Source organism: Chanodichthys erythropterus, chromosome 18, assembly GCF_024489055.1.
Source record: "Chanodichthys erythropterus isolate Z2021 chromosome 18, ASM2448905v1, whole genome shotgun sequence".
NCBI classification, from domain to species: domain Eukaryota; kingdom Metazoa; phylum Chordata; class Actinopteri; order Cypriniformes; family Xenocyprididae; genus Chanodichthys; species Chanodichthys erythropterus.
The window spans coordinates 36,790,716-36,816,614 of NC_090238.1; the positions used below are offsets into that span (position 1 = coordinate 36,790,716).

Below are 25,899 nucleotides of genomic sequence, written 5' to 3' on the forward strand. Positions count from 1 at the left end.
CTCTGGAGTTAGCATTTGTGGGAACAAATGTGGCATCAATGTGGATAACGTGAAAAATGTATTAACTACATCAGGCTGAAAACTACATACTGCAAAAACAGTACATGTAGTATGGCAGGATCCTATTCTGAACACACCCAGTGTCTTATCTTCTAAAATATGACAACATTACCTGTCCTTTGGTGGTCTCAGACTCAGGACATCCATTCTAATTATATATAATCAATCTACTACTTTCTAATGGACTGTGGCGAGGAAAAGCCATTACTGCGGTGGCCTCGCACACACACGTTATTTGTGACAAATGCTGTATCTTTGCCATTAAGCCTGAAGACACAGGTTTCATCAGTTATGAAATACAGCCCTGTACTTTGTGTTGGCACTATTTTGTGTGCTATTTTAGTGTCTGCGCTTCCTAATGCAGTGTGATATTTAGCTTCAATTCACCGTCGTCCTTTACGTGACTCTGTTATTGGTGCATTAACGTTATTGTAAGTGGTTTTGATAAATTTTGTGACCAAAATAACACCGTGCTGATATTTCACTAACTGTGCATTACTGAATTAATAAAGGGAGAATTGTAAGGAAACATAGCATTTAACAAGCCTTAAAGCCAAGAGAGACATTCAGCAAATTCATTAGCATCTCATTATGTTTCAGATGTACGTCTGTGGCGCTTTAGCTCTGCGTGCACAGAGAGAACACACTGTTAAATAAGCGTTATGTCTCTTTAGGTCATAAGGAGGTAATTACTTCAAACTTTTTCATACGCATGAATTTTAATGGAAATGGCAGTGTTGAAATCTATTTCTGAAGGCAAAAAAACAAGACAAGTGACTGACCAGTGAATCAGTAGAATCTCATGTGCAAATAAACAACACCAGACGCATCTTTGTGTAGTTGAGTGTGTGACTGTAGCTTGTGTTAACTGTTGGTTAACAATCTTGACCTAAAAGATTGTAAGTGCAAAAACACAAGGGTTGATCCAGACACCTCACCATTGTGTCTTAACCTCAGGTTACTGCAGGGAGACTGAAGTAAACAGCTAATTGCCTGCTGACTGTGGATGTGTTGTTATGTAACATCATGTTTTCTTTCTGTGTGTCTGTATCAGGTCATGGCGCCAGACTGGGCTCAAGCAGAGGCTAGTTTTCACCTCTGTGAGGTTCTCTTTAAGGTTCATAAGGTACGAACACACATGGATGGCTTTATCAATATGAAGATGAAAACCATTATTTTCTGTTTAAAACTTTCACATAGCATCTTTTGGTTTTAAAAACATTAAAAATTCAAATCTACATTTTGATTTTAAAAAGTTTATTATAAAAACTTATTTTTTTTTTTTTTTTCACAAAATGCAATTAATCCATCAATATAAAAGGTATTTTTCAAATTGAAAATACACAACAAAGTAAACTTTGTCAATATTTATCTTATATACAGGCATTTTACTAAAATACGAAATGAATTCAACGGGTCATCTTGTTAATGTTATAAATGAATTATTTGTCATTATCAATTAAAGAGTATCTGGCGCCACCGCATGGTTAAATAAACACATTTGCCGAGTACATTGGCTCTTTCAATGTTTACAGTGTGTGGAATGGAGCGCTGTGATTGGTTGAGCGGATATACCGCGTTCAGCAGAAAAAGCAGACTGGCGTTTGTCATGTTTTGGAAAGAAAGGGAGAAAACATGACAGAATAACACGATGGATATCGCATTTTGCACAAAATTAATAAATGACTTTTCAATACCAACCAGATACAATACTGATTTTGGCGGAAACTCATGTTTGTTGAAAATGGCGTTTATTGCGTTTTGGAACCAAACTCTTCATTTATATATATATATATATATACAGTAGTCAACATTTGAAGTGGATCAAAACCTTTCATCAAAGTTGTACTAAAACCTTCTTCTTAGGACAACTTTGATAAACTTTTTTGATCCACTTCAAATGTTCAAATAATTTATTTTATGTCAATAATATACAATCGTACGAAAGTTTTGACTCAGTAAGTTTTTATTTAAAAAAAAAGAAAAAAAGAAATGACCACTTTTGTTCAGCAAAAGTGCATGAAATTAATCAAAAGTGACAGTAAAATATTTTATTTCAAATAAATGTTGTTCTTTTGAACTTTCTTTCTTCAAAAAAATAAATAAATAAAAATCACGTTTCCACACAAATATGAGGCAGCACAACTGTTTCCAACATTGATAATACTCAGAAATGTTTCTTGAGCAGCAGATCAGCATATTACAATGATTTCTGAAGGATCATGTGACACTGAAGACTGGAGTAATGATGCTGAAAATTCAGCTTTGATCACAGGATATAAATTAGCAGAAGAGACTTCATACCAGCTCTAAACTTTGAATGGAATGGTGTATATATTTATATTTTTCAGTAAACATCAATGTTTAATTTACTCACCCCCATGTCATTCAAGATGTTCATGTCTTTCTTTCTTCAGTCAAAAAGAAATGAAGGTTTTTGAGGAAAACATTCCAGGATTTTTCTCCATATAGTGGACTTCACTGGGGTTCAACGGGTTGAAGGTCCAAATGTCAGTTTCAGTGCAGCTTCAAAGAGCTCTACATGATCCCAGACGAGGAATAAGAGTCTAGAGAAACCATCGGACATTTTCTAAAAATAAAAAATAAAAGAAGGCTGAAATAGCACAGAAACTGACATTTGGACCTTCAACCCGTTGAACCCCAGTGAAGTCCACTATATGGAGAAAAATCCTGGAATGTTTTCCTCAAAGACCTTCATTTCTTTTTGACTGAAGAAAGAAAGACATGAACATCTTAGATGACATAGAGGTGAGTAAATTATCAGGAAATATTCATTCTGAAGTGAACTAATCCTTTAATCCTGATCTCTATTTTTCTGTCTAGCTATGGATAGCCGAAGACTGCTGGATACAGACCAAGTTTTATATGGGCCTCCAGCAGGATGGTGAGCTGCGGGACAGTGAACCCTTCTGCTTTAGTGTGCTCGTGGGTCACGGCCAGAGCTTCTGCTACAGCGTTGAGCTGGGCTCAGAACTGGTGCTGTGGGAGAAAGCGTTTCAGAGAGCCGTGTTCATGGAGGTGCAGAGAGTACGGGTGAGTACTGACACTGACATCAATGGGTTGTACTTGTAGCAAACCTACAAAACTTTACCAAACCTGGAACAAATAATTAATATTGTGTAACAGTACACAAACATGATGGTTCGATACGGGTTCAGTACAGCAGGGGGGAGAAAACTAAACATAAAAATGCTTCTTTTCCTTCTTTTTATTAAACAGTGGTTTATTAAACAGATATAGGTGCGTCCCAATTGGCGTACTTATGCACTATTCTATGACGTTTTTAAGTATAAATAGTGCAGTAGTGCGTTCACAAAGAAAATTCCAAAAAGAAAAAGTGCACTTGAAATACCCGGATGATGCACTTATTTTACGGAAAAAACGAAGTGTGGAATGTTGGACACTTTGTGCACTCAACTGTCGCAGCTTTAATTACGTAGTGGAGGGGAAGGGAGGATCGGACTCCGTTGTTAAATGACAAAATAACCTTATACAATTCACGCACTACATGGATGAGTGCATAGTGCACAAGTACATAGTGTAGAAGTGCATAGTGTATAGTGCGTCATTTGGGACGCAACTTTTGTCTCTTTAAATAAATTCAATTAACATTTTCTTAAGGATAAAATTATCTCAGCTAATGTTGTAAACTATATCCAGGGAGCCCTTTCTTACACGTTACTTTAATATTAAAGGTTACAATTAACAAACGAGCCCAAACTATTACATTCTGTTGCTATTTATTTTTAGATAAAATAATCAACACTAAATAAAAAATATATATTTAATAAAATTCTATTATTTTTCTACTCATATACACGGTTACTGTCATACCTTGTTTTCAAGACACATTTATTTGAATATTAAATAATTAAGACATTACTAACAGGTAAAGTAAATATAATGAATATATAGGCTAGTAGAGTTGATTTCTCTAGTGAACTAACATGCAGTAGAGACTAAATGACTTGCCTGAGGTAAATGTAATGCTGCGTGAGATATTATTCTCAACGCCAGTTTCAGTTTCGCTTTTAATAAATTTGTTTAAGCTTTAAAAGAAATATTGTTTGTAATGAATGCCACTATAATTTATTTTTTTTGTATACTTATATTTTTCATTCTTGTTTTGTATTGAATAGCGTTGAATAATTAACGTCGCACACCTGTAGGTGATAGATAGGTGCGTAGGAAAGAAGACCGGTATAGTCAAAATATGAAAAAACAAAAAAATGTATCCCGCACATTATCAACTTGCAAAACAATAAAAAAGACACTTTATTAGCAACGTTTCGATCGTAAGATCTTCATCAGTTTATTGTTTTTGCAAGTTTATAGTGTGCGGGATTCATTTTTTTGTTTTTTCGTATTGAATAGCGTTAAAATTATTTTTGCTGGTATTTTAGCTATATCATTTTTTATGCAACATTATCTGAGGGTTTTTCTCTCAAAAGCTTAAGTCTGACCTGGTGCATGCAACAATCAGGTGCGACTTATTTTCCAGAAAATATGGTATAGGCTAAATTATAAAATTGTGTTTTATTATTAAAAAATACATATTTAAAATTGGGGATATACGGCAATAAAAAAATGATATTGTGTTCATTACTCCCACCCACACTGACTTTGGGTTTAATCACGGTTATAGGCTAGAGGTCATTGGAAAATTTTCTACCTTATAAGTTTGAGAAAGTTGGGTTTAGATTGGAGCTGGAAGTATCTGTGATGAACTGTACACCACATCACAACAATCTCGTGCTGTGGGCACTGCCATTGATACAGGCATCAAAAGGTATTTTACGCTATATTTGCTTTTGCTTTTCTATGTCTGATAAAGGATACATTCTCTATTATAGATCAGATAAAGGCATATTTCGTACACGTCATGTTCAAAATTTGTTGTTTTAACGACATCTCATTACGAGGAAATGTTGTCTTAACAAGAAAAATGTTATATCATCTCGTTATTATGAGAAAAGAAGTAGTTTTAACTACATGTCTCGTTATTAAGATCTAATTGAGCAGAAAATATTATGTTTGTTTTTGTACTGTCTAAAATACACTACTTTGGACTTGTTTTGGTTTCGATTTTTTTAGTTTTTTTGTTTAGATGCCATTTTAAAGTGTTTTGTTGCTTTATTCTTATAGCTGTAATACATAAATAAAAATCCTTTTCAGGCACAATATCAAATAGCAGTATTTGTAGTACTGAATTTAAAAGAATTATTGTCTAGACAGGATGATTTTCATTAATGCATTACAGTAATACGAATGAAGCAATGCTGTACACTTTTTGCATTACGCAACAAGAATGCGTCTTTTAATTTAAACTATATATCCTGTCAATCAGTATTATGGCTTTAAAATGCCTCTTCAAGAGATTAAAAAGCGGTATATGACAAGCGAACCATTGATTTCTGCATCTGTCAGCACTGCAATGCAATGCATGCGAGACAGAAGCGCGTCTGTGTCTGATTTGTGCGTTTCAAATGTTATTACTGCTTTAATTAAATTTCTCTGAAGATGCTTTTCTGTGAGACCTCTCCTCATTGAGCCGTTAAATTACCTCCACTATACAAAGGTCTAGCTCATCTCTGGTGTCGCCATGAACTCCTGCAGGGCAGCTATTATGAAGTATATGCTAACATAAGTTCATGGGATGAAGGGGATTTAAGTCTCAGCAGCTCCAGAGACTTGCGTTACTCACATTTAAGTCGTCTTAAATACCACCCGGGGTCAAATGCAGAGCGTCACATTACGGATCTCAAAGTTTCGGCGACCCTCGAACGAATCTCTAGCATGCAAGTGTGCATTACTACGGGATGTTTATTTATGGCTCATGAGCATTATGCCGGTTTAGCGCTCTGCCAGCAGCGTGTTGGTCTCTCTGCGGTGTTTAATCAGTGGTGATTCGCTTAAACTTTGGCTTAGTGGAGCAGATTAGTGGCTCTCTGATAAACTGCAAATCATATTCCATGCCAGACATCAAAATCCTCATCTAACACAACACTAACGTTTTATTTGAGGCTAATTGAGGGAGTAAAGGCCACAAAAAAGCCTAATAGGAAACGCTTAAATGGCCCATCATGACATGCTGCCAAGTTCTGACAGCGAAATTTACTACGTGTCCGTTTGATCTTAATTCCAAGGGCGATTATTTCAAATGGCCTTTTCGTGTCCTTGAAAGGCACGACATGAATGAGACGGTCTGTGATGTATTTCTTTGTGAGCGTCACTCACTGAAAGCGCTCATAGAGGGAGTAGACCAGCGTGATGCTCACTTTCACATGAAATTCACACCGAAATCACAGCTCACGATGGGTGACGTGATGAGTTTGACCTTTGTAGTCGGGCTGCACAATATTGGAGAAAACTCATTGCGGTATTTTGTTTTTCTGCAATATGCAGTCTATTGAATTGAATTCTAGAATGATTGGGGTGATTTTGTTGGGAATTATAGTTGAAAATAGCTGAAAGCTGAAAAATTACTTTTTACTCTGAAGACTTTTGTTTGTGTGTGAACCATCCTTTTAGGGCTGAACAATTTGGGGGAAACTAATTTGGATGTTCACCATAAAGTGAATAGCGGTTTTTTATTTTTATTATTTATTTATTTATTTATTTATTTTTTGAGGCCACATTTGTTTGTTTGTCTGTTTTTTGGTCAATTCAATATGGCTATAAAATAAGAATCGTTTATTTTTATTAAATAAAAATAATAAACAAAGTATGTTGTAATATATATTCCAAATATATTGTAATAATACTATTGTAAAAAAAATAGTATTTAATAAATATAATTATATTTTATAATACAGCTAGAAATTACAATAATATTGTCTTAATTTCTGACATTTCTTCTAATTTTCAAACATTAAACCATCGAGCTAGTGATATTTTAGTGTCACTATTATAGTTTTTATTGATTTCAAATTTCAATTTTTTATATTTTCCATTTTCATTTTAGTAATTTTGTAATTAAAGAAGTTTTGTTGTGTGTTGTTGTTAGTTTTTGTATTTTTTATGTCTATGAATAGTTTTATTCATTTTAAAATAAAAAGAGAAATAAATAAGTTTTATTTTTTTGTAAGTAACATTTTTTTATGGTTTTAGTTTTAATCAACTATAATAAACCTGCTTAGAGCTTTTATTTTGGCGGTTTGCTGGCAAATAAATATGTATTGCAGGCAGTGTTGCCAAGTCTGTGATTTTCCCGCAGAATTGGGCTACTTTTACACTGTTGCAGAGGTTTTTAATATCCGCGGGTTGAAGCGACCCCAAATAACATGATATTTAGCTGGGATGCAAATTTTACCAGGTAACCCAGATTTTTCCCCCCGGAACGCAGTTTTTACCATGGGACCTCCCCTGAAACGTGATTGGGCTAGATTTGGGCTAGTTTTGAGAAGCAATTGGGCGGGTTTTGTTGTGAAAACCTGGCAATCCTGGTTGCAGGTATCAGATTGAATTGCTGCATCGCTCATCGTGTACTGCACAAGTCCTGAAAAGTAAAGCCAAGGTGATCACCCCCAGGTGGCTGGTCTCAGTATAGGTCATAAACCCCACCCTCTCCATGTAATCTAATGGGATGTGAGACAAACTAAACAATTAAATTACACTTCAAATATATCTTTTCCAAAGACAGTCTTTTTATGTAGTTTTTATCACGCTGATGTAAGTTCAAGTGTATAATTTTTTTTTTAAAATAAGTTTGGTTTTAGTTAGTTATTTTTATGCTGTGAAAATGCAGTGTGATGTCAAGATTGACAGCTGAGGTGCCAGCAGACTTTTGTCGGGATCTTCGGGAGGCAATTGGATCTATAACTTTAATTTCTACATTTTCCACACCAACATAACGGGTTGTTCTGCAGTAAACTGTACTAACTGATCTGCTTGCGATTGACTCTGCGGGAGTGTGGATTGTGATATTAAGGATCACTACGCTCACTACTTCACAGACTCGGGTTCCGATTTCACTGCTTCAAAAACTCCTGTTCCAAGTTCACTACTGCGCAGACTCGGGTTTTGAGTTCACTACTGCACTGACTCGGGTTCCGAGTTCACTACTGCGCAGACTCGGGTTTTGAGTTCACTACTGCACTGACTCGGGTTCCGAGTTCACTACTGCACTGACTCGGGTTCCGAGTTCACTACTGCACTGACTCTGGTTTTGAGTTCACTACTGCACTGACTCGGGTTCCGAGTTCACTACTGCACAGACTCGGGTTTTGAGTTCACTACTGCACTGACTCGGGTTCCGAGTTCACTACTGCACTGACTCGGGTTCCGAGTTCACTACTGCACTGACTCTGGTTCCGAGTTCATTACTGCACAGACTCGGGTTCCGAGTTCACTACTGCACTGACTCGGGTTCCGAGTTCACTACTGCACTGACTCGGGTTCCGAGTTCACTACTGCACAGACTCGGGTTTTGAGTTCACTACTGCACTGACTCGGGTTCCGAGTTCACTACTGCACTGACTCGGGTTCCGAGTTCACTACTGCACTGACTCGGGTTCCGAGTTCACTACTGCACTGACTCTGGTTTTGAGTTCACTACTGCACTGACTCGGGTTCCGAGTTCACTACTGCACAGACTCGGGTTTTGAGTTCACTACTGCACAGACTCGGGTTTTGAGTTCACTACTGCACTGACTCAGGTTCCGAGTTCACTACTGCACAGACTCGGGTTTTGAGTTCACTACTGCACTGACTCAGGTTCCGAGTTCACTACTGCGCAGACTCGGGTTCCGAGTTCATTACTGCACTGACTCGGGTTCCGAGTTCACTACTGCACTGACTCGGGTTCCGAGTTCACTACTGCACTGACTCGGGTTCCGAGTTCACTACTGCGCAGACTCGGGTTTTGAGTTCACTACTGCGCAGACTCGGGTTTTGAGTTCACTACTGCACTGACTCGGGTTCCGAGTTCACTACTGCACTGACTCGGGTTCCGAGTTCACTACTGCACTGACTCGGGTTCCGAGTTCACTACTGCGCAGACTCGGGTTCCGAGTTCACTACTGCAGTGACTCGGGTTCCGAGTTCACTACTGCGCAGACTCGGGTTTTGAGTTCACTACTGCACTGACTCGGGTTCCGAGTTCACTACTGCACTGACTCGGGTTCCGAGTTCACTACTGCACTGACTCGGGTTCCGAGTTCACTACTGCACTGACTCGGGTTCCGAGTTCACTACTGCGCAGACTCGGGTTCTGAGTTCAATATTGCCCAGACTCGGGTTTTGAGTTCACTACTGCAGTGACTCGGGTTCCGAGTTCATTACTGCACTGACTCGGGTTCCGAGTTCACTACTGCACTGACTCGGGTTCCGAGTTCACTACTGCACTGACTCGGGTTCCGAGTTCACTACTGCGCAGACTCGGGTTTTGAGTTCACTACTGCACTGACTCGGGTTCCGAGTTCACTACTGCACTGACTCGGGTTCCGAGTTCACTACTGCACTGACTCGGGTTCCGAGTTCACTACTGCACTGACTCGGGTTCCGAGTTCACTATTGCGCAGACTCGGGTTCTGAGTTCAATATTGCCCAGACTCGGGTTTTGAGTTCACTACTGCACTGACTCGGGTTCCGAGTTCACTATTGCGCAGACTCGGGTTCTGAGTTCAATATTGCCCAGACTCGGGTTTTGAGTTCACTACTGCACTGACTCGGGTTCCGAGTTCACTACTGCACTGACTCGGGTTCTGAGTTCACTATTGCGCAGACTCGGGTTCTGAGTTCAATATTGCCCAGACTCGGGTTTTGAGTTCACTACTGCACTGACTCGGGTTCCGAGTTCACTACTGCACTGACTCGGGTTCTGAGTTCACTATTGCGCAGACTCGGGTTCTGAGTTCACTACTGCACAGACTCGGGTTTTGAGTTCACTACTGCACTGACTCGGGTTGCGAGTTCACTACTGCACAGACTCGGGTTCCGAGTTCACTATTGCGCAGACTCGGGTTCTGAGTTCAATATTGCCCAGACTCGGGTTTTGAGTTCACTACTGCACTGACTCGGGTTTTGAGTTCACTACTGCGCAGACTCGGGTTCCGAGTTCACTATTGCGCAGACTCGGGTTCTGAGTTCAATATTGCCCAGACTCGGGTTTTGAGTTCACTACTGCACTGACTCGGGTTCTGAGTTCACTATTGCCCAGACTCGGGTTTTGAGTTCACTACTGCACTGACTTAGGTTCCGAGTTCACTACTGCGCACTCTGGTTCCAAGTTCACTACTGCACTGACTCGGGTTGCGAGTTCACTACTGCGCAGACTCGGGTTCCGAGTTCACTACTGCACTGACTCGGGTTCTGAGTTCACTATTGCGCAGACTCGGGTTCTGAGTTCAATATTGCCCAGACTCGGGTTTTGAGTTCACTACTGCACTGACTCGGGTTCCGAGTTCACTACTGCACTGACTCGGGTTCTGAGTTCACTATTGCGCAGACTCGGGTTCTGAGTTCACTACTGCACAGACTCGGGTTTTGAGTTCACTACTGCACTGACTCGGGTTGCGAGTTCACTACTGCACAGACTCGGGTTCCGAGTTCACTATTGCGCAGACTCGGGTTCTGAGTTCAATATTGCCCAGACTCGGGTTTTGAGTTCACTACTGCACTGACTCGGGTTTTGAGTTCACTACTGCGCAGACTCGGGTTCCGAGTTCACTATTGCGCAGACTCGGGTTCTGAGTTCAATATTGCCCAGACTCGGGTTTTGAGTTCACTACTGCACTGACTCGGGTTCTGAGTTCACTATTGCCCAGACTCGGGTTTTGAGTTCACTACTGCACTGACTTAGGTTCCGAGTTCACTACTGCGCACTCTGGTTCCAAGTTCACTACTGCACTGACTCGGGTTGCGAGTTCACTACTGCGCAGACTCGGGTTCCGAGTTCACTACTGCACAGACTCGGGTTTTGAGTTCACTACTGCACTGACTTAGGTTCCGAGTTCACTACTGCGCACTCTGGTTCCAAGTTCACTACTGCACTGACTCGGGTTGCGAGTTCACTACTGCGCAGACTCGGGTTCCGAGTTCACTACTGCACTGACTCGGGTTCCGAGTTCACTACTGCACAGACTCGGGTTTTGAGTTCACTACTGCACTGACTCGGGTTGCGAGTTCACTACTGCGCAGACTCGGGTTCCGAGTTCACTACTGCACTGACTCGGGTTGCGAGTTCACTACTGCACTGACTCGGGTTCCGAGTTCACTATTGCGCAGACTCGGGTTCTGAGTTCAATATTGCCCAGACTCGGGTTTCAAGTTCACTACTGCACTGACTCGGGTTCCGAGTTCACTATTGCGCAGACTCTGGTTCTGAGTTCAATATTGCCCAGACTCGGGTTTTGAGTTCACTACTGCACTGACTCAGGTTCTGAGTTCACTATTGCCCAGACTCGGGTTTTGAGTTCACTACTGCACTGACTTAGGTTCCGAGTTCACTACTGCGCACTCTGGTTCCAAGTTCACTACTGCACTGACTCGGGTTGCGAGTTCACTACTGCGCAGACTCGGGTTCCGAGTTCACTACTGCACAGACTCGGGTTTTGAGTTCACTACTGCACTGACTTAGGTTCCGAGTTCACTACTGCGCACTCTGGTTCCAAGTTCACTACTGCACTGACTCGGGTTGCGAGTTCACTACTGCGCAGACTCGGGTTCCGAGTTCACTACTGCACAGACTCGGGTTTTGAGTTCACTACTGCACTGACTCGGGTTCCGAGTTCACTACTGCACAGACTCGGGTTTTGAGTTCACTACTGCACTGACTTAGGTTCTGAGTTCACTACTGCGCACTCTGGTTCCAAGTTCACTACTGCACTGACTCGGGTTGCGAGTTCACTACTGCGCAGACTCGGGTTCCGAGTTCACTACTGCACTGACTCGGGTTGCGAGTTCACTACTATCCATTGCATTGAACACTTTCGGTTCATGCATTCCCAGAGAATCGAACCCATGACATTGACGTTGCATAGACCATGCTTTACTGTTTGAGCTACAAGAAATCACCTGCACTGGAAATATATTGTTTATACATGTCTTCTATAGGTCTTTATGTTCAAATGTGTAATTTATGACATTTCTTTCCAACACATAACTAGCTAAATCAAGGTCATAGTTTTTCTCATGGAGTGATTGTGTCTGCGCCTTCACAACTTGAACGATTGGTTTAGACTCTTTTACAGCAGATTTTTCATCTTTTCATGTCAACATTTTTTTGATTGAATACCCTCTTTTATTAAGAACTGCAAGTACTTTTCATGTTGACTATATTTCAGAAAATTGCACAGAATTGGTCTTATTCATGAAACACTGGCAATTCTGTGTGATTCATTCATAATTCCATCATTTTATAAGTTGCTGCATTGAATTGAATTAAAAGGTTATTATGAAATAAGAATTTTATGAAAAGTATATTTTTTAATTATTATTTTTTGTAGCTATTACTTAGTAGAGGACCCTGTGATTTGGTCATTTAAAACGTTTTCCACTAAATCCATCATGTTTATTTTATCTCAGGGTTGTAGTAAATGTCTATTCAAGGTTTTTGGAAGCAAAACACTTGGTGCATTTTTTCCAGTTTTCTGAAAAGCAGAGGGTCAGAAAGCAGCCCTGAGCCCGCGAGCTGTATTATTTTGTACCCTTAACCAGACATTTATAAATAATACAAAGGAACGAAGCTGTCAGAAACAATTTCAATCACTGCAATGCTGAGATACAGAAAGGGCAACATGCAAAGCTCCCAGATTCATCCACGTGGCTTTGCAGGAGACCTTCAGTCTGTAATGCGCAGGAAATACGGCACTGATTATCTGCCACTGTCCATCCAGAATAGTCACCGACCGGCTCAAACCCCCCTAAGCTCTTCATGTTGTGCATAGTATGTACCATCAGACGACAGTGTGACAGTTTTATGAGGCAGTGTGAAAGATTTTATAATCATTGTATATGGCGCATTCATGTGGGGAAGTCAACGGGAGTTCAGGATCACGACTTCTTCGGGTTCAGTGAGTTGCAATCTTGTTTAAATGAATGGATAGTTGGTCCTAAGGCGAGATCTTAATCTGAAAATATCCAGTTTTGATATGAATGAAGACCGTAGCGCTCTTTTAGAGCATATTAAAGGAGATTTTCCTACTAATTCACAGTGTCAAAACTCTTGTAGCCGGGATGAAAAACGGCTGGTGTATATTTGGCACTGCATTACCTATATAAAAACCTATAAAAAAAAAAGGTTAGGTTTGATTTTAATTATTTTTATATTGTAGTACTTTCACATTGAATCTCCAAAATAATGATAACCACAACGCAGCCCTGTATCAGCAGAGATCGAGTCAACTAGATCATCCATTGTGAAGACATCATCAACACGACAGCCAGTGCCACAGTTTCCTCAAAATTATAATCACGATTATTTACCAACCTACACTTCACCCAAAAGACCTGTAGGTGGCACAAAGACTTAAATTTAACCAACTATGATAACTTCGTTAGATGGTAAATCAATACAAAACATCTATTAAAGTGATTTTTTTTCTTCTCAATTTCAGCTATTAATTTTGGCCATTCAACATTACAGTATAATTGAAAGCAACTGAAATATAATAAAGGTGTTGTTTTTGATGTAACCTTGTAAACAGTGCTTTAAGATTTTCAGGCAGGTCTAACTGCCTATATAGAAAATTTGAATAATCAAACACTTCAAGTCTCCACTGCATAAATTATAAATTGAATATAGATTAATCCTTATTAAAGCTACAAAAGTTATTCAGTCTAGAGCAGTGAGTGATTTTCTCTTTGTCTTTTGTTCTTTGATTAATATTAATGACAGACAGCAGCAGGTTTATTAGGCTGCTGTCACTTTAAGACCTGACACACATCCTATTTTCTCACAACTCTTTACGTTCATTTAACACTTTTTTTTATTGGTAAAAATTATTTTATTAATTATTAGGCATAAATGAAAATATCATCACAGTGAGACTTGGTAACCACAGGTAAAACCATACATGGCTACTTACTACCACTGTCAAATGATATTTAGGCCTTGATTGTCCAGTTCTCATTTAGGATGATGGGAAGGATTCACATCACTGAGAGATGGATGAGTGTTTTAAAGAGCAGCATTAACACTCCATGAGCTTTGGTGCACATTAGCCTTCAGAGAAATTGATCAATTCATTCTGCATTTGTGAGCATGATCTCAGATTATCCAGATGTGTTTCTCTTGGATGTTTGAGACGGGCTTAATGCTGGACCTCTAGTGTGGCAAGTGCTTTTTCACATAAAGAATGAACAAATATCTGCTGATGTGATACGTTGTCCTTTGGGATTCCACTAAGGGTGATGAAGAATTTCAATTAGTGGTTGATTAGAGGTTTGTTCTCCAGACAGCTAGATTTTCTTGGGCCATAAACATTTTTTACACAAGTGTATAAAAACAGACACAATAGGCCAACGCTTTGCAAACACACAAAAACTGAAGATCGAAGGCAGTTAATGCTACTGTCCGTTATAGAGCCATTAACAGCTATTTACTTGTATAAACAGTGTAATGAAAAACAGCAACCCATAAAAATCAGTGGGCCTTTGTTTGTCCAGATGTTGCAGCGCATATTTACATATTCATCAAAACGTCACTCTCAGCAGTGTGGACGGCGTCGGGATGTTCATTAAAGGGTTAGTTCACCCAAAAATGAAAATGATCCCATGAATCCCAGGGGGTTAATAAAGGCCTTCTGAAGTGAAGCGATGCGTTTTTGTAAAAAAAAAAAAAAAAAACATATTTATAACTTTATAAACTAGAATCACTGGCTTCCGTACGTGAGTCGATTCCGGCGGAGGAGTGAACTTTGACCCAACCATTTTGAAACCATTTTGGATGAACTATCCCTTTAACAGTATATCACTGCAAAGGTATTTACAGCTTCTTTTTACTTGTAAGTGAAGAGGAATGAAAAAAAAACTTTGCTGTGAGTACATCGGGCCTTGAATCACATACGTAATGTGAGCACGAGCAGTAAGTTGTTGCTGCAGTTCACTTAACGGCCACCGGTGTCGCTAATAACAAGGTTTTCTGAATTCTACATACAGTCCCTTTAACCCTCTGGATTCTGAGGCTGATTTGAGGGGCTGGAGGGCCAATAATATGTGAGCAACAAGTATGTACATGTTTGTATTTTTGAGAGTATTACGTATATGCCGTTTTATTACTTATAAGTCACTGAAATAAGGCCTCAAAATGCATAATAATGTAAGACTTTTGGGAATTTGTATATTTTAGTCTAGAGTTTTTGTTTCAAAATGATGTGGAAATGATCCTGCCTACTTGGACACAATATATTGATTTTAAATTTCTCAGACACTTTTTGTTTAGGGAGCCCATATGCGAAGAGCCGTGAATCTCCATGAATAATGCTGTGATTCACACCTGAAGAGATTAAGAACCTGCCCCTAATGAGCCACATAATGAGCCATTAGTTCAGGAATGTGACTGAGTGAACTAAGAAAGAATGCAATGACAAAAGACATATATCATTTTTTTGTTTGAAGATTATTTAAAATATTACTATATACAGTATCTCACAAAAGTGAATACACCCACTCACATTTCAGCAACCATTTTAGTATATCTTCTCAAAGGACAATACTATAGAAATGAAACTTGGATATATTTTAGAGTAGTCCATGTGCTACTTGTATAGGAGTTTAGATTTACTGTCATCTGAAAATAACTCAAAATACAGCCATTATTTTCAAAATAGCTGGCAACAAAAGTGAGTACACCCTAAGTGATATGTTGTTTAACCATGCAAAGCCACATGTCCTGTTCATCATGTTCATGTTTTTGTCTGCTTGACATGACCATAAAAACGTGTGGCTCTTGTATTAGAACATTTAAAGGTGCCCTAGAATCAAAAATTGAATTTACCTCGGCATAGTTGAATAACAAGAGTTCAGTACATGGAAAAGACATACAGTCTCGAACGGCATGGTGCGACTCTCAAACTCCATTGTTTCCTCCTTCTTGTGTAAATCTCATTTGTTAAAAGACCTCCGAAGAACAGGCGAATCTCAACATAACACCGACTGTTACGTAACAGTCGGGATGTACGCCCCCAATATTTGCATATGCCAGCCCATGATTGAGGCATTAGACAAGGGCAGCCAGTATTAACGTCTGGATCTGTGCACAGCTGAATCATCAGACTAGGTAAGCAAACAAGAACAACAGCGAAAAATGGCAGATGGAGCAATAATAACTGACATGATCCATGATATCATATTTGTAAATTGTCTTTCTAAATTATCCATTTTGAGGGTTATGTTAGCTGTTTGAACTTTTTTTTAATGTTGTTTAAGGCAAGCGCGAGCTCTTGGGGTGTGGAGCACGAGATTTAAAGGGCCACACACCCTGAATCGGCTCATTTCTAATTATGCCCCAAAATAGGCAGTTAAAAAATGAATAAAAAAAAAAAAATCTATGGGGTATTTTGAGCTGAAACTTCACAGACACATTCAGGGGACACCTTAGACTCATATTACGTCTTTTAAAAAAAAGTTCTAGGGCACCTTTAAAATTTGGTGCTTTGAGTACAGTTCTCTCATACTGATCACTGGATGTTCAACATGGCACCTCATGGCAAAGACCTCTCTGAGGATTTGAGAATTAGAATTGTTGCTCTCCACAAAGATGGCCTAGGCTATAAGAAGATCAGTAACACCATGAAACTGAGTTACAGCACAGTGGCCAGGGTCATAGAGAGAGGTTTTCCGAGACGGGTTCCACTCTGAACAGGCCAGAGAAGTTGAATCAAAGAAGTCGAGTCCTCGCGCTGTGCGTCAGGTGCAGAAGCTGGTTTCAAAAAACAGATGCATGAGTGCTGCTAGCATTGCTTTAGAGGTAGCAGAAGCGGAAGGTCAGCTTGTCGGTGCTCAGACCATACGCCGCACACATGGCCGCCGTCCCAGAAGGAAGCCTCTCCTGAAGCTGGCTCACAAGAAAGCCTGCAAGCAGTTTGCTGAAGAGCATGAATTACTGAAACCATGTCCTGTGGTCTGATGAGACTAAGATAAACTTGTTTGGCTCAGATGGTGTCAAACATGTGTGACGATGCCCTGGTGAGGAGTACCAAGAAGATTGTGTCTTGCCTACAGTCAAGCATGGTGGTGGTAGCATCATGGTCTGCTACTGCATGAGTGCTACTGGGACTGGGGAGCTCTGCTTCATTGAGGGAAACATGGATTCCAACATGTACTGTGACATTCTGAAGCAAAACTTGATGCCATCCCTTAAAAAAAAGACATATCAAAGACATATGTGAACATCTTATACCTGGCATTTGGTGTTTCTGCAATGGAGGGGAAAAAAAGAAGAAAAAAAAAAAAACTTTACTGCTTCCAGTCAGAGATCTCAGTATCATATGCATGCAGACCAATATCTGGTCACTATGATTCTCAAATCTGTGAGATAAAAGAAATAAACCCTCTGTGAGCATGCTGATAACAGGATCATATCAGCGATTGTATTAATGTTAATATAATATCTACTCTTAACAGAAAACATGATTTTTGTGATCTTATGCATGCACACATTATTGCACATCATTTTGTATAGGCCTATATTTTAAATTACATTACCAGTCAAAAGATTTGATGCATTACTGTTTATGTTTTTGAAAGAAGTCTCATGCTCATCAAGCCTGCATTTATTTGATGAAAAATACAGAAAAAAAACAGCAATACTGTGAAATATTATTACAATAAGGTTTGCTATTTTAATATACTTTAAAATATAATCGATTTCTGTGATGCAAAGCGTCTAAACATTCATATTACCTCTATGCCATTTCATTTATTATATTTTTTATATTATAGAGCCTAAATGTTAATGTGCAGTTTAATAAATTGCTAACACATTTTATTTCAGTGTTTATTACGTATTTCAGTCGATTTCACTCATCTCAGTATAACAATATAGTTTGGGAATAGCCATGGCAATTTACTAATGTAAGTCGATCTGCCCCATTAATTCACACTGAGACACACAAAACTTGCAGGATTCATATTTAAACAGTCTTTTTGCAGTTTTATATTCACAGACACTATATCACAATTAGAATAAAGAAGTAAAGAATAAAAAAACTTACCTTTCACAGTCATTGGCTTAATATAGTTGATCCTCGAAATGAAAGTGAAACCAGCTCTTCCACTGAGGTAAATCCTTTTAGAATTATTCTTCACCGCATCTCATAATGATGAAAAGTAGCTTACATGAAACTGACCAAGCTTGATGCATTTTTCCGGATAGGCGCGCACTCCGTGGGTTTGACTTACATGATTTAAAACCTGACATTTCAATGTTTATTTAGACATTATGTCTCTTTTTTTTTTTTTTGTGATTAGTATTCACTAAGTTACAGTTCATTTTCTGAGGACTATCAGATTGGACTTCGTTCAGAGGGAGATGACAGATCACACATTATGTTAGTTTTCTTTATTTTGCAAAAAAACACAACATTTTGTTTTTACTCTTGAGTGTACACAAATAAAAGAAGACATTCTATAGTTTTAATTGATGTATTACTTCTATCTCTATGACAAAAAATGAACTTAAAATGTATTTTAAGTTGATTTTGCTGCTATGTGAAAAAAATCCAGCAAAACGCGCCGGCGCATTTCCTGACTCCAGAGTGTTAAACAATTAGTTCACTTCAGAATTAAAATTTCCAGATAATTTACTCACCCACATGTCATCTAAGATGTTTTTCTTTCTTTCTTCAGTTGAAAAGAAATGAAGGTTTTTGAGGAAAACATTCCAGGATTTTTCTCCATATAGTGGACTTCAGTGGGGTTCAACGGGTTAAAGATTTGGACCTTTAGTCAGTTTCATTGCAGATTCAAAGAGCTCTACATGATCCCAGGCGAGGAATAAGGGATTCCAACATGATTACATAATGTGTGGCGCGTCGCAGGGCTAATGCAAGATGAGCATTTGTGATTAAAACGTTTTTTTTAAATGAGCGAAGGTTTCTCTAGATAAGACCCTTATTCCTCGTCTGGAATCATGTAGAGCTCTTTGAATCTGCACTGAAACTGACATTTGGACCTTCAACTCGTTGGTAACAGCTGAAGTCCACTATATGGAGAAAAATCCTGGAATGTTTTCCTCAAAAACCTTCATTTCTTTTCGACTGAAGAAAGAAAGACATGAACATCTTGGATGACATGAGGGTGAGTAAATTATCAGGAAATTTGAATTCTGAAGTGAACTAATCCTTTAATTGCATTTCTCTGCAAGATTCTCTTCAAGCTGCATGACAGTAGTTCACCTGAAATAGAAAACTGATTGTAAAAAAAGACAGTTTATGCTAATGTATGTTGAAGTGCAACTTCAAAATGCAGTGATGCATGGAATAGAGCTTGCATAGACAGAAGTGTTTGGCTTCACATACTTGCGTAGAGTATGCTTGGATTTCCATGAGATGCAGCGTAACTTAAACATGAATCACCCAAATATTAATGTGTCTTTTAATGTTTGTCCAGATGTTTTGGAGATGCATCTGTTGCAGTTCATTAGATCAACAATCACAACACATGTCTGTCTCTTTTTAGTTTATGAAGGGTTTTGTATGAAGAACAGTGTAGCGTTGCATGTTTGACCGTTATTCTAATGCCTGCATGTGTTCTGACGGACTGCAGAGAAGAAATATGCCGCATTCGCACCGTGCCGTTGTGAGTTTCTCTTCGCTCGGCTTGACAAGGAAATCCTCGACAAACCTCACTATGTGTTTTTCAGATCCCTCTGGAGAAGCTCTCCAATTAGCGGCGTGTAGTCTGTGCTTTACATGTGACAGCCGACGCTTACGCGAGGCGACAGTAAGCACTGCAAATCCGCTTCGGTGGCGTTTGCTTTCTCTGGCAGCTGAATTTCATGCGCCTCTTAAAATGCGACAGCACATCTGTGCTGCGAGTAAACGGCCTCTTCGGTTCCAGCAGATGCGTCCTATGATGAATGAAGATCATGAGCTTGAGTCGAAACAGCAACAGAAAGGTACCAGGACGTCTGAATTGAGTAGAAACTTTCCAGAAGTTTTGAGAAGTACATCCTGTGGTTTTCAAGTTCATCCTCCACTCAAGAGGTCAGTGTGTTGGGCTCAATTAGATCTCATAATTCTGTCAGCTGTATGGAAGAGTTTAATGCACAAAATAATAAGGACCCAAGAGAAATCCTGGCACGGCTGGTGCAAATAATTCCAATGCTCCTTCCTTATTAGTCAGGGCTGTGTTGACGAACTTTAATGGCTTCTTCTCTGGCTCGACAGATTGCTTGATGATGTTGCAGAATCAAATGTCACTGCCGGCGTCCACAAAAACTCGCTCTGCTCCTCGTGTCTAATTGATTTCAAGAGCCTCTCACTGTAATACTGCGAATATTACTGTTACATTTCATGCATATTTAGCTACAAATGTTTCCTCTTTTTTGAGGATTTGATTTGAAAATGCAAAGCAGATGGAACAGACTGTTGCAGATCTGAGACTCGGCTGAGATTTTAACTACCTTCGCATTTTAATTTTGGGTGTGGGTTATTATTAATCAGTTGTTCATTTAATATCGCTTCTAAATTATAAATTTAGGACAAATGTGCATGCTGAAATAAAAATAATATTCTATGATTGACAATAGTTTAGTTAATTTTGTATTTGTGATGTTTTGAGTTTGTAAACATTTAATCAGTTAATTAATCATTCATTTTACATTTACATTTATCCATTTGACAGGCATTTTTCCAAAGTGACTTGCATCCTGGGAATTCTGGTAATTGATTCCATGACCTTGGCATTGCTAGCACATTGCTCTACTGTTTGAGCTATGAGAATGCAATAGACAATGTAAATTGCTGAAAATTGGCAATTTGAATAGATATGAATAGATTTTAGTTTAATTTTTATATAAAATTAAATTAAAGTTTTTTTAATTTTAAATAAATTTTTATTTACGTAAATGTTTTATTAATACTAATTTTAAAATTAATTTTATTATTAATTTAATTTATTTTATTTTTAGTCAGTTTGTATTTTTAAATACTTAAATAATAATAAATAATAATAATAAATAAATATTTTAATACTTTATTTATTTATTTATTTTATGTTTAGACATTTTTATTTTTATTTTTTTGTTTTTATATTTAATTCATGTTTATTAATTTAAATATTTTAATATTCATTTAAAAAACATGTTTGTCCATTTATTTATTGTATTTTATTTTTATTTTATTATTTTTTATAATTTTTTATGAATTTAAAAATATTTTAGTAACACTTTCTTTTAAAATACATGATTATTGTATTTTTAGTCATTTTTTATTTTATTTTTTATTCATTTAAATATTTTAATAATGCTAATTTTAAAATATGTTTATTAATTTTTTATTTTATTTTTAGTCATTTATTTTTATGAATTTAAATATTTAAATGTTTTATTATACTTATTCATTTATCATTTATTTTTGTTATTTTTATTTTGTTTTATTTTAAATTAATGTTTATTAATTTAAATACTTAAACTTTTTATTAATATTAATTTTAATAAACATGGTTATCTATTTATTTTATTATTGTATTTTAATTTTTTATTAATTTAAATATTTTAATAAATTAATTTTATTAATTTTTTTCTGAAATCTGATTTGATGACCCGTGTTTAAATCCACTGAATTCTTTCCAGCCACTGAAGTACTCAATCCAGCGATCTTCAGGCGCTCTGCGTCAGCTCAGACCACTGTAATGTGATTGTGAGGGTCTTTGTGTTGTGAATACCGATGCGTCTCTATAATCACATTGATTAGAATCACAAACCTCATGGAACAAAACACAGAGACTGAGGTTATCAGACACATTTACAGAAACCCTTCAGGCGCTGCAGAGATCTATACATCCTCTCGGTCAGTCCATTAACTAAAAGATTTTTTTTCAGTCAGTGTTACCTGACTTTAACTAAACTGTGGCAGCACCATGGTATCAGATCGCAGTACCGCATGATTACTGGACTGGACATCGACATTTTCCCTTCAGAAAATTGATTATTAGACAAGTTCTTCTATCTTAGTTTCTTCTCTGTATTAAAAGTGCAGTGTTGGACAGCCGTTTCCATGGCAACTGAGCCGTACCTGTCTTATTCCCGGGAATATAAATCATGTGAGATCAGGACTGTTGAGAATGTTCAGCCATTTAAATATGAATGTTGGGTCTGTTGTTTTACAGTGTTTACAGCAAACAATGGACTCGTGAGCTTTCGTGAGGGTCCTGTGTAAATATTCCTATTGTTCTTCCTCTGCAGTCGAAGAGCTACATGTGCAGCAGTCAAGGGAAGATCCTGTGCTTCACAGTCGACTTTGAGTCGGGCTTCTCCTGCTCCGAGAGCGTTTCAAAGGTAAGGAAATGAAACCTTGCTGTGTTTGCTGCTTATTGGCTTTCTGAGTAGAGACTCACAGTTGAATCCTGACAGGAGTGAACTCAGAATAAACTGCCTTTATATTGCACTCAGTATTTCAGGTAATTACTGTTCCGCTCCTTCCTAAGCTGCTTTACTCTTATTAGAGTAAATAGGTCAGGTCATCCCTGCTATACACTACTGGCTGTTTATTAAGGAATCTTCCCATTTTATTTTATTTTATTGATTTATTTTGTTTATTTATATTTATATTTATTTATTAATTGTATTTATTTCTTTTTCAGATTTTTAATGGATTTGTATTTATTGACTTATTTTTTTTTAATTCCTTTTTCTAGCCAAAATCTTTCAAACTAACTTGTTTTCTTGTGAAAATTCTTTTAATTGGTGATCAGTTAACAGGGTTTTCCAGTGTCTTCAGAATCATCCTTTTAGTCTGTAAAATCCCTTTAAATAACAAAAGCCATTTTGGAGGGAAAAACAGCAGCACAGTCTCAATGGATCTGATGAATTCTCTTCGATTCAGTGTTAATATTGTTAAAGGGTCATGAAACCCCCGTTTTACCCTGGTCGTTCACACCCTTCAAAGCTTAAAAACTCTGTGAAAATGGGCTGAAAAAGTTCTGGAAAAGTGGGAGTGTAGGTTGAGGGGAGAGAACAACCAATATAACACAGACATACAACACTCATTATACAGAATAATGAATATTAATATATGAGCACTGAGAAAAATTACAACAAACTCCCAAGCACAAGGGAGAAATGCGAAAGCATATTTAAAAGGGCTTAAAATACTTTGATTACGTTTATGAGCACTGCAGTCTCATGATAAACAACACTTAATTTAACACAGAAAGATTAAAGATAGTTTATTTTTTCTCCATTTGTCTTTGAATTTTCGATCTAAATCAGTCTTTTGTCTATTAGAATAATCGTGTCATCACGTTCACAACACTGCAGCGTCTGCACATATATTTAATTTGAAGAAGACTTGATGAAATATGTGTGCTGGTTAATGTTTGGTGCAGGAGAATGTGTGAAATATGTCTATAAAAACTTTAAACACAGATACTTTATTTGGCCAGTGTTGTTAAACTCATCGCGGAGCTCCACGCTGAAACCAATCATATGCGCGCTCCGTGTGTAACAATTGTATTTTTCATGTGTTCGTATTCAAACTCCAGTTCTGAGCGCATCACAGGCGAAATACAAACAACACTCATGTGCTGCTGTGCAGAGGGAAACATACATACGGCTCGCGTGTTTGAACGCAGAGGTGAATGAACAGTTTGTGACATTTGAATTCTCTGCTGTAATGGGATCTCATGCGAACATATTTTCCATTTGTACTGGTAGATTACAGCAAAACAAACCACATGCACCCAAACTTCTGCTCTGGTCGCGTCGCAGGAAAACACATTTTTGTGTTGTAGCACTGAGGAAACGAGCACCTAAAACCCATGTCTCTGAATGACAACAGAGGCAAGAGAAGTGATACTTCCTCATGCATAATACCGCAGTTATAATCTTATGCATACTGCAGCACAGTGATTGGATTGAATGAGCTTTATGTCATGAATAAAAGCAGAAACTGTTGACGTCAGCATGTTTGACCAGCCCATACTGAAGCCAACCAGCACTCAGCACTCCTGACGTTGCTCCGACTTTACTTTTCAAACCGTAAGACAGAAATCGCTCTGAAAAGTGCAAAAATAACTAATTTCAAATTATAAATGCAATTAATGAGTACCGTTTAGTGTTTTCAATGATGTGCAGCCTATACTTATCTGTTCACAGCTCAAAAAATGTGTTCTGGGGTTTCATGACCCTTTAACAAAAATTGGAAATAAAACTGAAAATCATTAAAAAAAAAGTTTTGTTGCTTGAAATAAAATACACATTAATTGAAAAAATAAAATATAAAAAAGCCTATAACATTTCTAATTTTAATTTAGTTTACCTTAATGTACTAAAATAACTAAAAGCTGTGATGCTTTAAGGTGCTGTTTTGTTTAGCAAGACTATAACCTTCTCAATCATAGATGGAAAAGACCATTTATAGCCAGTACAGGTAATTTACTAAAGAAGTATATCATTTTTAAAGCTTTTTAACAGTTATAGCGCCACCTATGGTCCGATCGCCATAAAAGTCTGCATGCTTGTTTAGAATGCTATGTCGCATGTGATCACCAAATTTCATTAAGTTTTGAAATTCATTTAGGATTTATAGGCGTTTGGGTATATTTGGCCACGCCCATTTTCTAAATGACCCTTTTATAGCTATTCAAAGGGTAAAATTCAGCTTTTTTTTTTTGATAATTATTGAGCTACAGAGTCTGGAGAATTGTACTGCATTGGTTCTATTGAGGTTGAACGAAAAAACCTTGTATGAGTTCACAAAAGTAGTTTTTTTTAAATATCCTCAAATATTTGATTAACAGTTTGATTGACAGGAGTGGTTCTTGAGGCAAAGTGGTTAAGAATGAGGAGTTTGATCATATAGTATGAATATTGTGTGTCTGTGTGAAAAATTGCATAATATACATGGCTGAAAATGCGATGGCCCAGCGATTTACATTCCGATCGGCCTCCATTAAGCTTGTCTGATAGGGGCAGAAGCTTTTATCCAAAGCGACTTACATTGCATTATACTATACATTTGTATCTGAGTATGTACAATCCTTGGGATTGAACCCATGACCTTGGCATTGCTAGTGCCATGCTCTAACCACTGAGCTACAGGAAAGCATAAATCATAGACAATCATGGCACCTTGGAAAAAGACACTGCATGCCAATTTTCAAGTCAATCGGACTGACTGTTGTGTAGCTATATATAGCCATTTTCCTGCTTTTTATTTATTTATTTTATTTTATTGCGCCACCAAGTGGCCAGTCACCACATCCTTTTTCAGGGAATCACAGAATGAGCCCGTACATGGGTGTACCAAGTTTGGTGAACTTATCTAATTTGGTTCAAGAGTGATAGCCGTTTTAGTGAAAGTGGCCACACACACTTTGAACGTTTTGACATTTTTCTGTTTACACTTGAGTCTGCGACTAACGGTTCAAGAGTTATGAGAGATTTGGGGAATGGCCGATTGGGGGAAAAATCCTAACAATTACTATATAAACATTTTTATTTATATTAATATTTATAAAAACATTATCTCCGTGATTCTAATATAACACTGGTCTGATCAAACGGATGTGTGTGTTTTGATCAAAACCATTTTTATAAAAAATACAAATATGAATTTTACTTTGACATCCTCGTGTAAGCTAACATTGTACCCTTTTATAGAAGTAGTTTCCTAAATTACGACTCAATCATATTCATTTTTGAAATGAACAGTT

The 25,899-nt window shown here is 37.8% G+C and overlaps 1 protein-coding gene across 1 annotated transcript in view; it reads left to right on the top strand.

The window, feature by feature from the left end:
* sntg2 (syntrophin, gamma 2) overlaps nt 1-25,899 on the top strand; it is a 96,131-nt gene that overhangs the window by 67,403 nt on the left and 2,829 nt on the right. Inside the window, exons 13-15 of the mRNA XM_067368017.1 lie at nt 1,115-1,186; nt 2,905-3,114; nt 22,430-22,522. Of these exons, the coding sequence (XP_067224118.1) occupies nt 1,115-1,186; nt 2,905-3,114; nt 22,430-22,522 (375 nt within the window). The remainder of the gene's footprint in view (nt 1-1,114; nt 1,187-2,904; nt 3,115-22,429; nt 22,523-25,899) is intronic.